The 13,905-nt window shown below is 35.8% G+C and overlaps 1 protein-coding gene across 1 annotated transcript; it reads left to right on the forward strand.

The window, feature by feature from the left end:
• Positions 1 to 3,560: 3,560 nt before the first annotated feature.
• On the forward strand, positions 3,561 to 12,693 carry LOC139966419 (uncharacterized). The gene is made up of 5 exons (XM_071969393.1): positions 3,561 to 4,157; positions 4,737 to 4,937; positions 5,046 to 5,252; positions 7,277 to 7,360; positions 8,540 to 12,693. The coding sequence occupies exons 1-3, from the start codon at positions 4,075 to 4,077 to the stop codon at positions 5,128 to 5,130; spliced, it is 369 nt and encodes a 122-aa protein (XP_071825494.1). The 5' UTR covers positions 3,561 to 4,074; the 3' UTR covers positions 5,131 to 5,252; positions 7,277 to 7,360; positions 8,540 to 12,693.
• Positions 12,694 to 13,905: the final 1,212 nt, after the last annotated feature.

Genomic DNA, 13,905 nt, shown 5'->3' on the forward strand with positions numbered 1-13,905 from the left:
TAGGTGTGACATGCGTATTTGCATTCTACTGTAACATGTATACTGCTGTTTACTCAGTGAAGTAAGCCGAATGTGCCGTCTACGTCGTTACATGTCGCAGGCCCAAAATTTCTTAGTAGCTGCATATATGCACGCACAGTAATTGCATTAAGAGTTGAGACCGTTAACTTACTTAGCCCGATCTGATATTACAAGATGACTTCTCCTGACCTGGATACCGATGACGAGTAGGCCTACATTAGCATTGGAAAATATCTTTCGTGACGACTGTACCCTGAAAAGTCTACGATAAATCTAGAAAGATCGATAAGGGGAAGATCGAAGGGTTTTAGACTGACGGGAGATGCCGATCTAGTTTACGTCGGCCCACATGGCAACGAAGATAGGCCCTTGGCCAAACTTCCCACAAAATGAAAGCTTACAAGAAGGGTTTGGCGGTAAGTGTATTATTTGTTTATTTGTATAAAACTTTTAGGAATTATTTCCACTGAAGAAAATGATTCCATAGATATGCATATAACTTGAACTAAGTGCATTGGCCATTTGGGCCTTGCAGATTATAGGTATATTTTATTATTTGTAATCACCTAAGAGTAGAACTGAAAAGTCTAAACTTTATTAGTGTTAGAGAATATCGTGATGCATAATTAGTCGGCAAGACACGAATAGTATTAGGCTACTATAGGCTAGCCTACTGTAGCCTAGCTAGGAGTAGGACTTCGAGAGTTAACCCTATTTGCAAATAATTTGCTTTATTCAAATTCAAGCCACTCCGATTGGCAATCTCTGAAATAAAGCCTACTTGGTATAATTTTTGTTACTCTGGTAGCTGCTAAAACTCCCAGATCAGCTGTCAGTTACATATCTGCTGTGTATTGTGTACCCATGCTACCATGAGTATACAAGCTTTTAATTTCAATAATGATTATGTGTTTGAAATTGCTAGGATAGGTTAAAAAAAAAGAAGAAATCTTCAGGATAGGACTTTCCAGATTTTCTGAAAGATATGTCCTGGGATTAGTCCCCTTACTAGTTAAAACACAAGGTAGCAAGGGAGAGGGGGGGGGGGTCCCTGTCTTGTCCATTTGGAGGATCCATTAAATTAATGAGTGTTACTTTATTATCTCTTTCTTTTTAGAGGTTTTCCCATATTTTTTTAATATATTGGTGCCGGGATGTGCACAGACACTGCAGCAGGTCGAATATATGCTATAGATAATTAGTTGGCCACCAGCCCATCACTTCATTGTCAGAAGGTTAGCTGTGTTGGCTAATAATTTTTAATAAGTTTAATGGGCCTCTTTGCTGGTGATATTTTAATTATGCAAACATGTACATGGTTATGGTATGAATATTCATTAAACATTCTTCCACAGTGATTAAGGTTGTTAATATATGCACAAAACAATAATGCAATTAAATTAGTGCAGGTTAAACCATGGAGCTATAAACCTGGGATTATAGCTCCATGGACCAAGTTTATATCATTTATATTAAATTTGCAATGTATTATCACATGTAGACACTGCTTGGTGATATACTGTAGTATTGCTAGAATAGTGACCAGAATGGACCTAAAAAACTAATATAGGCCTAGTGTAATCTCTTTCACAAATTTGAGGGTGGGTGAATAAATTTCTATTCAGGAGGATAGCTGGTTGTTGAGAGAAACAATTGAAAAAAGAGCAAATAAAAATGCACAACAATTTGCTTTTGTTTTATCCCACATGTTATCATGAACTTATTTGACCAAATGATAGGAGTATTTTGGTATAAGACCCTAATTTGAAAGAAAGGGATCTGAGAAGGTGGCTAAATCAATAGAAATATCAGGTTCATTTCAATTTCTGTAAGAGTCCTTGTAGGACACGAGTGGTGACAATTTCACCACCTAAGTATTATTTTCATCTGCATTTCAGCAGGAGGCACATGTACACCTGATTTTGATGGAATCTGCAATGGAAGTTGTGTAACATGTTTTTTTTTCAAATACCTATCCTAGCTCATAGGCCTTACATGTTAATGGAATACATATGGACCACCTTATGCGTTCAGCTTATTAATGCTAGGCCTGGGTCGAAAATAGTGTTCACAAGCAGCACAGTTATCACTAAATCACTTTGTTTTTTGTCATCTAAAAGCAATATTTGTTTGCATGATTGTAACTGCAAAGTCATTCACCATATGCATAGTTATCAACCGATGCTTAAAGTTTGCATCCCTTTGTTGGCCAGTGCAAGAGTATAAGGAGTATGTGTGGAGATTGTCCAGAGAATGAAAGATCTAGCTCATTCATTTGTTCTTAAAGTTATAATTTACTAAGCATATATTAAAGATGATCATGATGGTGGTACATTCAGTAGACTTAATGACTCGCAGTACTGTCGGGAATTTTCATGTACTGCAGCCATAAACACAAATTTCGCTAAGAACACATTTTGGTATTTTTTTTTAGCTGCGTATAATTAAAGCAACAGGAAAACCTTTACATAGGACTTCATAATTATCTGATATGAATTTCAAAATGAAAAGAAAACTGAATTGTGATATGAAGCAAGAATGACACATGAACATAACAGAGTTCAGTAGTTGAATTGTTGTCATAAAGAAGTATCCGAGAAAATGTCCTAGGTACGTACATTCATATGCAGTTCATAACTAAAGTACCAACAGAGCCATAGCCTTTTGTCCAAAATTCATCCCCAATGAACCCATATGCTTATTTCAACATCTATTATTTAAGTAAAATTTGCTACTTGGTTAATAACCAAGAAGTCTTTCCTTCCATATACTGTAACCCTACAGTGTGAATTTCTGTCATTAATATAAAAAAATTCTGCAAATTCCCTTCAAAGATTAATTTGTAACATTTCTAAATGCTTACAATATCATGTTTATAGATACCAAGGTATAGGTTGTACCAATGTATGCTTCCTACATCAGTTAGCTGTAACCCTGTCATCTCACTGACAGATTCCAAGGCAATTTTCTGACTAACTATTAATCACTCATCCAGGTACTTATACATCTGTTCCCCCCCCCCCCACCCCACATTCAAAGGTGATGAAAATGGTTACCAGGCCTATTATAGTCCCTAGTGACAATTACCATCTAGGTTGTCAGCTAGATCACTGCATGTGACTTGCATCTCACTTCAGAGATTTCCCATTGGACTTCCATATAACAGCTGGGTTTGACAAGTCAGTAAGTAATAGGTTTGGTAATGAAGAAAAAAATGGTAACAGAGTCTTCCAGTGTGAGTTACAATAAAAAAAAAATTAAAAAAATTGAATGTTTAGCATTTTACAAAACTCAGATATAAATCACTTGAACATCAGTTCGTATGATTAGATTGTGTATGGTTCTAAATGCCATTTTACTTCTTTTTTTAGATGGGTGTGGATATGATTGGACCCCTTCCAGAGACCATCAATGGAAATAAGTACATCATATAAACCCTATGTGACTATTTTTCAAAATGGCCAGAGGCTGTTGCTGTACAGAAACAAAACAGCAAAAACTGTTGCAAACTTTCTGTTTGAAACCATGGCCAGGTAAATATCCATCTACTTTTGTTTCTACTTTACATGGAATTAGTTATGCAGACCTGCATTTGCACTGTTTTAACTGTGACCCAGAAAGCGGCCAAATGGTTACAGGAATTTATAGAAGTTGTTTCTTAAGTTAATGTCAATGAAATGTTAGTGGGATATGGTCAGTGCTTTTAACTTACTTTTTTATTAAAATCAGTGCTGAAATGATTTCCTGATTAAACCATGTAGCCATTCTGCAGATGCCAGTAGTTCATTACATTACTCGTAATCAATACTTTAACAATAGTTATTTAAATGTTTCCATTTATTTAGATTTGGGTGCATGAAAATTGTCATCTCAGACCAGAGAGGAGAATTTGTTAATGCTCTGAACAAGTCCCTGTTTGACATGATAGGGGTAGACCACAGAGAATCCTCTAGCTACCACCCACAGACCAATGGGCTTGATGAAAGATTCAACCAAACTCTGCAAAGGTCACTCATCAAGGTTGTCAATGAAAACCAACATGACTGAGATGAAATGCTGTCTTCAATTCTCATGGGGTACCATACAGCCAAACATGGTTCAATAGGTCTTTCACCTTTTGCTGTGATGTTTGGAAGGTTTGTAATAATTTAAACCTGCCATTGCTGAATAGAGATTTAAATTTGCTAAGGCCATATACAGAGAAAAAGCAATCAGGGATAAGAGAGTTTGGACAAATCTTGCATAGCTACACCAGTCCTCTGTACGATAAAATCTAATTTGACACATCCCAGGTCCTGGGAAAAAACGCTAAATAGACGACCATCAATAACCCAATTTAAGTTATAATATCTAAACAAATAAATATTAACCCTGTATATGGTACACTCTGCAGCAAGTACAAAATATGAACATTCATTAAACTGTAAATGCATGCCCATTAACTTAAAAGATAAATGCAATTAATGCCACTGACATTGGTTTTGTTTTTCATATACTATATATTTATCATAATTGACTGGTATGCAAGTTGGACGTATAACAGCACAGAATATATATAAGGGTTTTATATTTGTGCTGGTTTCAGTATGTGATGTGACTCAAATTTCTGGTTCAATGGTCTTAATAGTGAAAATAAAATATATAAAAATTTATTTATTCTTCAGTCAACAAAGTGTTGTGAATAATTGAATGTTAATTTATCTTCATATATCCAGAGAGCCATTGCGACCAGTCGACATTGAAGACAACATTGTCCAACCAGAAGCTCCTACTACAGACTGCAGCGATGCACAGCGGGAGAGGGTTTTTCAACTCATGTCACAGTCGCGGGACATAATCAAAGGTGTTGTGAAAGAAAATATTGGCAAAGCCCAAGAACGGCAAAAAAAGAATTTGGATAATAGGCACCAAAAAAGGTAATTATATAATGCTATGTTGTACATTGAAGTTGTAATTAAATGAATGGCAACATATGCATTGTATTATGATGTTTACGTATATCTGCTGGATTTTATTTTTTTCAGAGCTTCGAAGTTGGTTCCAGTGTTCTCATACGGAATGCTAGAAAGGATGCCCGAAGAGGAGGGAAGCTCGAAAACTCTTGGCTAATTGGGCCGTATGAAGTGAATTGGCTGTGAATGAGAAAGTACTGTGCACACTTATTAACAGTACCACAGGCCTTCCTCAGAAGAAGAAATTCAATTCAATTTTACTTAAAGAATTTTGCACAAGTAAGATTTCTTTGCAGTATTTTTTTTTGGGGGGGGTGGGGGAGGAGGAGGATTGGCATGATTCCTCCAGAATTTCCTTAAAAATAATCAGCAACTTAATCAGTTCTGAGTATTTGCTGGCTTATGTGAGAGTAAAGTGCTGTAGCTGTCTTCACACAATAAATCGGTTTCGACTTAATGGCCTAACAAATTAACCATTATTGCCAACAATAATAAAGACGGGAATAAGTTAATTAGAAGAAAACTTCAGTTTCCTGACAATTGTTTTCAGAAATTAAATTTCATTTGTTTTAGTTTTGAGAAGATAATTTTATGTGATGTCAGTTTGAAACTCTGCAATTTAATGTTCAACTTCTGAAGAGCAGCTTTCCTGGCTTTGATAATAATCGTAACCTATTCATTCATGCTGGCGTGTGTGTGCGTGTCTTTGTACCGCCCACATTGTAAAAATCGAAGCTTAGATTGATCCCATAGTTTGTGCAAAAGAGTACATTGTTGAGTACAAGAAGCGTATTGTATTGTTTGAGGTGAAAGGTCATTCGGGTCAAATTGTGAAACCTTGTAAACATGGTATATCAATATTGGAAGCTTGGGCAGATCTCGTACTTGGTAAGATAGTGCATAACATTGAGTAAAAGAAACTGTTTGATTTTGTCGGAGGTCATAAAGGTCATTTGAAGTCAAAAAATGCCAAACAGTTACCTCACTCCCCTCTAACCTGTCCCTACACTAACGCACCTTTCTAAACATAATATTTCAGAAGCTTGGAATGATCGCATATATGATATGTAATTGTACCACATTGAGTACAGAAGCCTAATGTTGTGGGCCGAGGTCATAGGCGTACGGGACCATTTTAGTTTGGGGGGGGCAGAAAGTTTTGTGCCCGAAAGTTCCCGTGACACTATCTAAGCGGAGCACCACCATCGGTTGGCGCGTAGCGTACAAGAAAATTGTTGGCAAAAAAAGCCTCTCAGATTGCCGGAAACGGCACATTTGAGGCCTTGCAAGTTGCATATAAACATTCTTTATTTTATAATCTCACATTTTAGAAATTTACACTGCCCCAAAAATTTGGCAAATTAGAAGAAGAAAAAATGGTTACATCACTTTGAAGAGGAAAAATAGGACAGTATATTTTTTAAGCTCATATTTAGTTACCGTATTTATTATTTTAACACAGTACTCAGCTACCTCCAGAAAAACATACATTGTTCAACGACACGTAGGCGGGATAATGTCGCTGTGTCGGGTGAGACTGCAATTTGTCTCATAAAACAGTATAAAATGTAACAAAGAGTATGATAAACCTGTACTTCTAGGCTTGTAGGCACTCCCCCCCCCCCCCCAGCATGAAAAAGAAAAATGTTTCTTATATACACTCATGTCGGAGATGTCCAGGTATACAGTTGACTAGTTAGAAAAAAAAATTGATCGCGCAAAAAGCGTGGTAGCCCACGTGAGCTGTGCTTACGGTGGTGCTACACGGAAATATTCGGGCATCATGATGCTAAATAAAGAAAATCAATGAATTGTCGGGCAAAAATTTGAAAAAGATTTGGGCAAGCTACTGCACATTTATATATATATATATATATATATATATATATATATATATATAAACGACAAAGGCAAATGAATATATATAAATGAAAATCGTAATGAATTGGAAAATCAAGAACAGTGAAAAAACTTTCAGCCTCCACCGGGATTCGAACCACAGGCCTTCCGCTATATATATATATATATATATATATATATATATATATATATATATATATATATATATATATATATATATATATATATATATATATATATATATATATATATATATATATATATATATATATATATATATAGTTTCTCTTCTTAGGCTGCCCGAATTTTTCAGGACTTTTGCCCGAATTTCTTGTCCTCTGGAAATTTGTTTTTTAAGACTCCCCCCCAGGCCTATTTTTACAATTCATGGTTAAGTAAGTTTCCAGTGTGCTATGATTGTGTTCTTTGCTTTGATTCAACAGAGATCTGTTTGCAAGAGTTTTTTCTTCAAATTCCACGAAGCAGTTGTATGACCAATTGAAGAAACTCAAAAAGTTTGAAGTACAGTAAGTGTTAAATATTTCATTAAAGTGGGATTATATGCACTCCATTATCATGCAGTTACTGATACCAACCTAAGTGGTATACATTGGCAGTTACAAGCAAAATTTTGTAGTGCTTAAGCAACTCTCAAAATTCAAGCAGAAACAAATATTGATTAATATTAATGATAAAGGTGCTCTACCTGTTACCTATCATCATCGCTCGGCCAAACGCTTTTAGATGTTTCGCTACTTGTTGCAAACTTTTGTTGTGCTATATAGTAATGATATGTATACTTTCAATGGTTAAGCACTGCATTTAAAGGAACTTTTTATTGAAAAATGGGATCCAGTCCTTCTGGTCATATCATTGTTTGTAAGTTTATCGCCCTAAGCCTTGCCTTGTCATGAATTTTACTTTCTGTGATTGAGTGCTTGAACTGTTGGACCGTCCTGCCAGAAAATTTGAATCTAACACTGACTTACGTCGAGACGTGACCTTAGTGCTGCACATAGGTCACAGATCTCACTCTTAGCTTGGCCTTGATACAATACACAGGAATGCATACAGACTTCAATAGGCTATCAACTTGCCATACTGTATATCTGAATGCTCGCATGCTCAAGGAGGATCAGATCCCACACTTGGGGGTTCAAGTTGCTATACTCTGAATAATCGCATGCTTAAGGAGGATCAAGCAGACCCCACAAATGAGGTGATCAACTTGCTAGTCTGAATCTCACATGCTCAAGTAGGACGAGACGTACAAGGGCGATCAACTTGCTATAGTTTGCATTCTCGCATGCTCAAGGATGATCAGACCCTACAATTTGGGTGATCAACGTCCTATAGTATAAATTATTGCATGGTTAAGGAGGATCAGACCCACAAGGGCAAACAACATGCTAGTCTGAATATACTCCATACATGCTCACGGTGGATCAGACCCACAATTGGGGGATCAATTTGCTACAGTCTGAATGCTCGCATGCTCATGGAGGATCAGATCTGCATTTGTGGCAATAAACAATATTGCTAGTCTGAATGCTTCACCTTGTTATTACCGAATGCTGCAACATACATTAATTTGAAGTACCCATTCGTAATGATTGCTGAAATCATGTTTTCACAGTAATATTTATTTCTATTTAATTTCTGTAACTTTGAAGCAATGCTTACTATTCATGCGTCCTTTTCTGCAGGCTGAATTACCTCAATGACGTTCTTGTCTCTCATGCTGTGGACCATCTCTACCACCTTGTCACCGGTTGCACCGAAACAGAAGCTGAAGCAGCCTGTAGTCAACTGCGCAAAAGCTTACCAAAGTAATGATCCTGATGCACAATTATCTTTTCAATATGATATGTGGTGTAAACATGCATTTTTTTAGCTTGAATGTGGTTACTTATTAACTTCTCTATTCAGTCAATAATTTTAAACTTTTATGTATAGGTATAGGTTGGTGCCAAGGGTCAGAGCATTTCACCAGGATAGGAAGGGAGGCTATCCAAGCTGAATATGATGAGGTTGGAGATGATCAGGTGTTTGAGTATACAACCAGTGGTTAAGACAAGAACTTGATAATTTATGATAAAAAGGTTTCTTTCATGCATATCATTATTGTTTGTCCCCCCCACCCCCACTGATAGACAATTCCAGAAAAAAAAATCCCGCTTAAAGTTTAAGTATGTCTATATGTGCAACATAGATTAAAAACAGCAAGCAACAAGAAAAACAAAGCATAAATGCCGTCAGATAGCACTTTTTGGAACCGGCAATAAGTGTCCTTATATTAAGCAATATTTAATTCACACATTCCCTCTGTTCAAACCACACTAGATTGGTTTCAATTCAATTCATAACCCCCCCCCCCCCTCACACACACACTTCCTCCCCTCCATATATATCAAAGGGTCTGTTTTTCTCCCCCTGGCAAGGAGGAAAATGTGCACACAATTAGTATACTGAATAGAATTAGTATTTCTATTATCTTATTATGCATTTAGTAATGGCATTGTAAGGTTGAATCAAGAGCAATGTTCCCAGAGAACTCCAGTCAGAATGATGGTATAAGTAAATCCTGGGATTGTTTTTGTTGATTGTGAAGTTCAAAGGACTCTAAGGTGACAAAATTCTAACAAAAGTCTCACATAACAAGCATATATTTTACCACACGTGGAAATTAAGTTGTTCTATTGGTAGTTGTAATCTATAAACTCATGTGTCACATCCAGGACAGTAAATGGCAGTTAGTTGTCTTTCTTCAGGTAAATGGAATTTTTACATTCACCATCTAATTTTTTAAATTCTGTTCTGCTATGCTTTGCTTTGGTCACACAAATAGGTACTAATTAACAGAAAACTGGCTAAAACAAGCAGAACAATTATCTTTCCAAGATGAGGGAAGCCAGCTCACTTGATATAGCATACATTCATTGTTAGTTCTAAGCATAAACCTCGAGTCGTGACGGTATGGGTTAGAAAAAAATGATTTGTCATATTGCGTCATCTCAATATCAATGCTTAATTTGTTTGCTGATTTAATAAACGTATGCGTTAATACTTGTGTGTGCGGTATGACACCTGGCTTCAAACACGCTATCTTTGGAAGGGAAGCTTGGAAAATGTAAGATTTGGTATGTATGTGAATCATATTGATTATATCCTGTATTTTTTGGGGTGGATGTCAAAGGGTAAACAGGGTTCAAGTTGTGAAAACCTTGTAAAAATTATAAGTTCAAGAAAGGAAGCTGAACAGATATCATATTTAGTCTGTAAGTATACCACATGGCTAAAAGAGGCCTTTGTTATTGTGGAGATTAACAGTGGTCAAATTTTGTAAACCTTTAAAACTTGATATCTCAAGATGAGGAAGCTGGAAGAAATCTCATATTTACTGTTTTATGTATCACATTGAGTGAGTACAAGCAGGCTAACAGTGGTCATTTGTGTCAGCATCTGTCATTGTGAATATACTGTTTGTCACTTCTTGCTGTATTACTAAAGATCAAGTGTGTCAGTATGTCCCATTCATATGAAAGGATACTCATGTTGGATCATAGAAACCACAGTCTGGTTTTTGCATACATGCTACTTGACAGCTGTCCTCATATGCCATTCAAGTATATCAAGGCAAGTAACAACTGGGATATAGTTTTTTTATCTGTGATGCATTATGTAGTTGTTGCAACTGAATAACCGTTTTCGTGGAAAAGGTCTTGTATCATGTAAGTTAACTAAAATCTCAATTAAAGTTGCGGAAGTAGAACGCACTCATCATACAGTATATCTAGGTCTAAGGTGTTTGTATTGATGACAAACTAAGTTTCACTTGTCATATAAGCAGAATATTTAAACGGGTGTACTTCATAGTCTCAACTCTATCGTATATAGTTCCATATTTTCATGTTGATGTAAGGAAAAGAGTTTTTACTGCCAATATCTTACCACACCTAATATATGCTGTTTCTGCTTGGTATCACTTTTTACTAATTAAAGATAATAAGAGAATTTTTTTTTTTAAAGTATTGTTCTAGAATTTTTAATATAGATTTTAACTTTCTTATGAGTACTGTAAACAATGCTGCCAAAAATGAGTTCATTAGAAGTGTAAATTGCATACAGAGAAATGACAGACATTCTTTGCATACCGAACTTAACTCTCTACTTCGAGAAACTACTAGGTATAATCTGAGAAACAAAGCAATAACACCAAAATTCAGAATTAATGTGTATAGATAGTTTTATAGTTTTATTTATCTTGCTGCTATTTTATTTACAAAATGGTAATCTGGATAATTTATTGTAGACAGCTGCACTTGTACGTTTTGTATATATATATGTGTGTATATGTATGCGTGTGTATATGTGTGTATGTATGTATATGTATGTATGTGTATATATGTGTATTTTTATTTTCAGTGTTGACTGGCCTTGGATGCTCCCCAGTAAAGGATTCAGGTGATTATACTGTTGACTGTGTCAAGACCAAACTTTTAGTGCAAAAGAATATTTATTTTATGTCAAAGGAAAAGGTGGGCCAAATATGTAGACAAAAGCAAGAGAAATGTTAACTGATACCAAGTTGTGTGAATTGTGTACAAATATGATCTTACTGGCTTCAGCTTGCATTTCCCAATTAGCCCAAATTGATTTTTGTTTCTTTTCCAACATTTGAACAATAGTCATTGAGATACTTTGACTAACACTAAACAATCTGAGTGTAGTAGAACTGGTTCTCACACAGCCTCCTTTCCCAGTATTTATGTTAAGCCTGATACTTAGTGTGACCAGCAGCATGTCATTTGAAGGTAGTCTGTGTAGGCCCCAAAGTTGTATTGTGACATCAAGAAGTACTTTCCTTGAGGTCTTTATAATCTCCAAATTTTTCTCAGACATTTTAAAAGAACATGCAAAAGGACAGAATGTCCCAGTGAGGTAAATTTCCTACAGGTGGTACAAAAACAGTTTAATAATTTTGACCATAGGTGACCATATTTTAGTATCTGGCATATTTGAAGCCAATGCAACATAACTTTCAGCTGATTTTTGTTGAAAATAATTGATATAGCTTAGAGGCCTTTATGCCCATTAACAATACATCGTAGCAACAAACGTTTTTGGTGTTTATCATGGTGAGATATTCGACGGTTTGGAAATACCTTCTAATGAATAATGCACTGCCTGACTGTGCAGGCAATATATCATGATTCGATGGTTGACATGTCATGAACACACGAAAACACCTTACACAAACCCTCTGCTCCTATACCATATGATTTTATATTGCTTCCCAAGTACCATTTCCAACCAGCTAGGCATTGCCCAATCTTAAAATATATCACATGAAAAGGAATTCCCAAGTATTTTCACCATAGTTAACATTCACAGCCTGTCTATAATTGGATTAACAATAGTCTACCTTTAATTGATTGCCTGACCAACAAATACTGCTAGGCTACAACTGTGGACGCCAAAGCATGGTTTACTTTGATTTATGTAGCCTTTTTTTCCCATGTGAATGTCATTTTGTCTTGAGATCGCCAAGATTTCAAAAGTTACTAGATGTGAGGCTATCTGTTATTGTCAATGGTTGTCAAGCATTAGTATTAAAAGTAGAAGGGAAATTGGATGATTTTTATAAAACAAAGTATTTGAAACAGCTTGTACTAAAAATAAAGAAACAGATACAGTTGTTCTATGTCACAATAGACGTAGGATGTTGCACAAGTCTTGCAGCACTTTTGTCATTTTTTAGAAATGTATTTATCTTATGCAGCAGAGAACATGAAGGAGAATTAAATTTGCAATAAATTTTAAATTAAATTGATATTTCCATTCATTTGTGTCTGTCCAAATAGTATCATGCAAGAAATCAATTACCATATATTTCAGCCGTTCATCATGTAGCGAAATTGGTCTAAAGTTCCTCTATAAATCCTGCCATTAAGAAATGCAATTAAGATGAAAAGGCATACTCCAAGAAGCCTTGCTGTCCTGATGTTTTTGCACTACGTTTCCATACAGAAGAGCTTGTAGGACACATTTATCCGTGCTATTCTCTCATCCTGTCCGCGCGGACATGAAATCACCACACACGGACGTTTTTTCCTAGTTAATAGTGTCCGTCCGGACAGATAATTATGTCCGCCGGACACAATTCCCCCCGAGAAAGTTGTCCTACGGACACAATTCCCGTGGAATAGTGTCCGTGAGACGCCCGGACACTATTCCCTGTCACACCTGCAGCTTTTGCTTACTTTTCAATTGAGTGTTTTGTTTTGAAATTATTTTTGAAGTGATATCGTTTTCGTAAGCTTCACTTTCACCCTTTTTTTGCATGAAAAAATGTTTTTATGGTAATGTGTGTATCTTTGCTGAACATCAGAAAGAAAAAAAATACAAGAAGATAATTTCATAATGAAACTATAGTTTAGAGAATTAATACCCAGGAGATTCTCAAAGAATATTATTTTAGATTTGCCAGATTTTCTGAAAATATCGGTTCTGATCCTGCCAGACTCTATGTTTATTGTTCAGTTAAAGTAGCATTCAGCTTGAAAAATCTCAATAAAAAAACCAAACCATGTATTCCATATTAAATACGAACATAATTGATGTTCAAATGATAGAATTACACAAAGAGGAAGTTTTAACCTTCGACTATGTCCATATTAGCTGTTAGCGTTAGTCTTTACCATGTTTTTACTGTTTCTAGCTTTAGTGTTTGGCTAACAAACAGTTTAAAAAAAAAAAAATTGGGAAAAAAGTACTCCTTTAATCCTTTAAATTACAGTAGTGCATGTCACCTTTAAACCCTGTCTTTCTTCAATCTCCTTAAACTAGATCCCCCAAAATTGCTTGACTTTCTCTCCAAACTGGGATGTTGTCTCGACCAAAAAGAGGGGAGAAAGGAGAAACTGTTTTCTTTCTTAATTCAGCCATCTTTTTGGGCATTTGCTACAATGATGTGATTTTGCTGTGACGTTGTCACAACTTGTCACAAGTCTGTATTTACTCTGTCGTTGTCGTTGATGTTGTTGCAAGTTTTGGTTTTCCTTCCCCACTC

The sequence above is a fragment of the Apostichopus japonicus genome, chromosome 4, assembly GCF_037975245.1.
Source record: "Apostichopus japonicus isolate 1M-3 chromosome 4, ASM3797524v1, whole genome shotgun sequence".
NCBI classification, from domain to species: Eukaryota; Metazoa; Echinodermata; class Holothuroidea; order Aspidochirotida; family Stichopodidae; genus Apostichopus; species Apostichopus japonicus.